The sequence below is a fragment of the Sinocyclocheilus rhinocerous genome, unplaced genomic scaffold (genome assembly GCF_001515625.1).
Source record: "Sinocyclocheilus rhinocerous isolate Xijiao unplaced genomic scaffold, SAMN03320098_v1.1 scaffold4256, whole genome shotgun sequence".
Classification (NCBI taxonomy): Eukaryota; Metazoa; Chordata; class Actinopteri; order Cypriniformes; family Cyprinidae; genus Sinocyclocheilus; species Sinocyclocheilus rhinocerous.
Window position 1 is genome coordinate 318,249 of NW_015657299.1, and position 2,678 is coordinate 320,926.

The 2,678-nt window shown below is 28.8% G+C and overlaps 1 protein-coding gene across 1 annotated transcript in view; it reads right to left on the reverse strand.

Moving 5' to 3' along the window:
- The window catches only part of LOC107720970 (myosin regulatory light chain 2, ventricular/cardiac muscle isoform-like), a 3,101-nt gene extending 752 nt beyond the window's left edge, over window positions 1-2,349 (reverse strand). Inside the window, exons 1-2 of the mRNA XM_016528814.1 lie at window positions 2,220-2,349; window positions 2,045-2,123 (exon numbers count right to left, since the gene is read on the reverse strand). Coding sequence (XP_016384300.1) covers window positions 2,045-2,123; window positions 2,220-2,349 — 209 coding nt within the window. The remainder of the gene's footprint in view (window positions 1-2,044; window positions 2,124-2,219) is intronic.
- Window positions 2,350-2,678: the final 329 nt, after the last annotated feature.

A 2,678-nucleotide genomic window follows, 5' to 3' on the forward strand; every position in this document is an offset into this window, starting at 1 on the left:
ATTAAATTAAATTAAATTAAATTAAATTAATTAAAAATGTATATATATATAGAAGTCTTAATTGACTATATATGACATTTATGAGAACATATAATCTGAGATTTAGCAGTATTAACCCCAACGGATTAAATGAAATTTATGAAACCTACATATATATTTCTCACAAAACAACATAAATAATTTCAAAGAAAATAATAAATTTTACTTATTTTATTTCAGTCTTCTCATTTTCATTTAGATTAAATTGAAGCACTAAAATAACTAAAACTGAAATAAAACAAAATAAAAACTATATAGATATATTAATATAAACGTAGTATAAATATTATGAATATTATAAATAAATAAATATTTTTTCCTAGTATAAATATTATAAATATGATTATTAAATATAATAGATATGACAACAGCACATAAAAACTAAACACTTTTAAGTTAAAATGAAAATATAAAAATAAAAGCTAATTCAAAATAGTAACAAAAACTGTAATCATTTATAAATTATGCTTAAATAAATCTGATAAGAACATGATTATGGGTCATTCATACTGAAAATGCAAAGTATTATTTGAAACTAAAACAGTTGTATTTTTACTTTACTTTCAGATGAAAAAGAGTGATCAGTTTTTCATGCTTCAATGGTTCATCAATAGGTGAACATATTCATGTTTAGCAACAAAATTCAGTCCCAAAAGTATTTTTGACAGCTAATGGTACTAAATACAAACCTGAACACAAAACATGGTTATAGCTCTTAAAAATCTCCAAAAAACAACAATAAAAATAAATGATGTGTATTTTGAGGGTCTTTTTGCAAAAGGATTTGCAAAGTTTCGTTCCCTTACGAAAAACTACGCATTTTTTAAAGAAGTTTAATATATCTTTTCTGGGTCGAAATGGCCTCGAATGCATTATGAGGGTTAATTTGTTTCACAGATTCATCAGTGCATGTTACTCAAAAGACGAAACATTAAAGGTGACATATTATGCCCCTTTTTACAATATGTAATATAAGTCTCTGATGTCCCCAGAATGTGTCTGTGTTTCAGCTCAAAATACTCCACAGATCATTTATTATATCATTTTGAAAATGCCTATTTTGAGTGGAAGCAGAAACACGCTGTTTTTCGTGCCTGTCTCTTTAAATGCAAATGAGCTGCTGCTCCCCGCCCCCTTTTCCAGAATAGAGCTGTGCCATTACAGCTCGTACCTGCTAAAAACCAAAGAAAATAATAAATTTTACTTATTTTATTTCAGTCTTCTCATTTTCATTTAGATTAAATTGAAGCACTAAAATAACTAAAACTGAAATAAAACAAAATAAAAACTATATAGATATATTAATATAAACGTAGTATAAATATTATGAATATTATAAATAAATAAATATTTTTTCCTAGTATAAATATTATAAATATGATTATTAAATATAATAGATATGACAACAGCACATAAAAACTAAACACTTTTAAGTTAAAATGAAAATATAAAAATAAAAGCTAATTCAAAATAGTAACAAAAACTGTAATCATTTATAAATTATGCTTAAATAAATCTGATAAGAACATGATTATGGGTCATTCATACTGAAAATGCAAAGTATTATTTGAAACTAAAACAGTTGTATTTTTACTTTACTTTCAGATGAAAAAGAGTGATCAGTTTTTCATGCTTCAATGGTTCATCAATAGGTGAACATATTCATGTTTAGCAACAAAATTCAGTCCCAAAAGTATTTTTGACAGCTAATGGTACTAAATACAAACCTGAACACAAAACATGGTTATAGCTCTTAAAAATCTCCAAAAAACAACAATAAAAATAAATGATGTGTATTTTGAGGGTCTTTTTGCAAAAGCATTTGCAAAGTTTCGTTCCCTTACGAAAAACTACGCATTTTTTAAAGAAGTTTAATATATCTTTTCTGGGTCGAAATGGCCTCGAATGCATTATGAGGGTTAATTTGTTTCGTGCGTGTTTGTGAAAAGCATGTTTCTGAGCTAAAACAGCTCTGATGATACAGATCAAACATTGAACATCTTACTATTCCTTCTTCAGGATCCCCTTCCCCTCGGGATCGAACACTTTGAAGGCGTTGAGGATGGTTTCCTCCGGATCGGCTCCTGCAATCAAACAAACCTCCATCAGCAGCACCTCCATGAATCAAACTCTCTCAAGATCACACTGAAGGAAACAGGTCTCGTCTCCAGAAAACCTGCCTTTGAGTTTCTCTCCGAACATTGTGAGGAAGATGGTGAAGTTGATCGGGCCCGAGGCCTCCTTCAGCATCTCATCGATCTCCTCCTGCTTCACACTGAGCCGCCCTGTTACCAGACAGAAGAGGAGCATGATGGGAAATGTGTGCTAGCTCAATAGTTGCCATCAAACCTGACCAGAGTTTCAGAGTTTTTAAATCGGACTTTTTTTTGTCTTAATGAGTCCCATTTCTGTTTGATGTTTCCTCTAATTTGACTATATAATATCAATATATATTTTTAAAAATCTTTTAAAAAATGTAATAAAATAATATATATGGTATATAAATAAGTATATATATGTATATAAAGTATATAAAAAATATATATATAAAATAAAAGTGGCTATATCAGAGTTTTCAAATTCGAGTTTTTAACCATATATATGTGTTACGTATCCGGTCCATGAACTTCCGTCTGCTA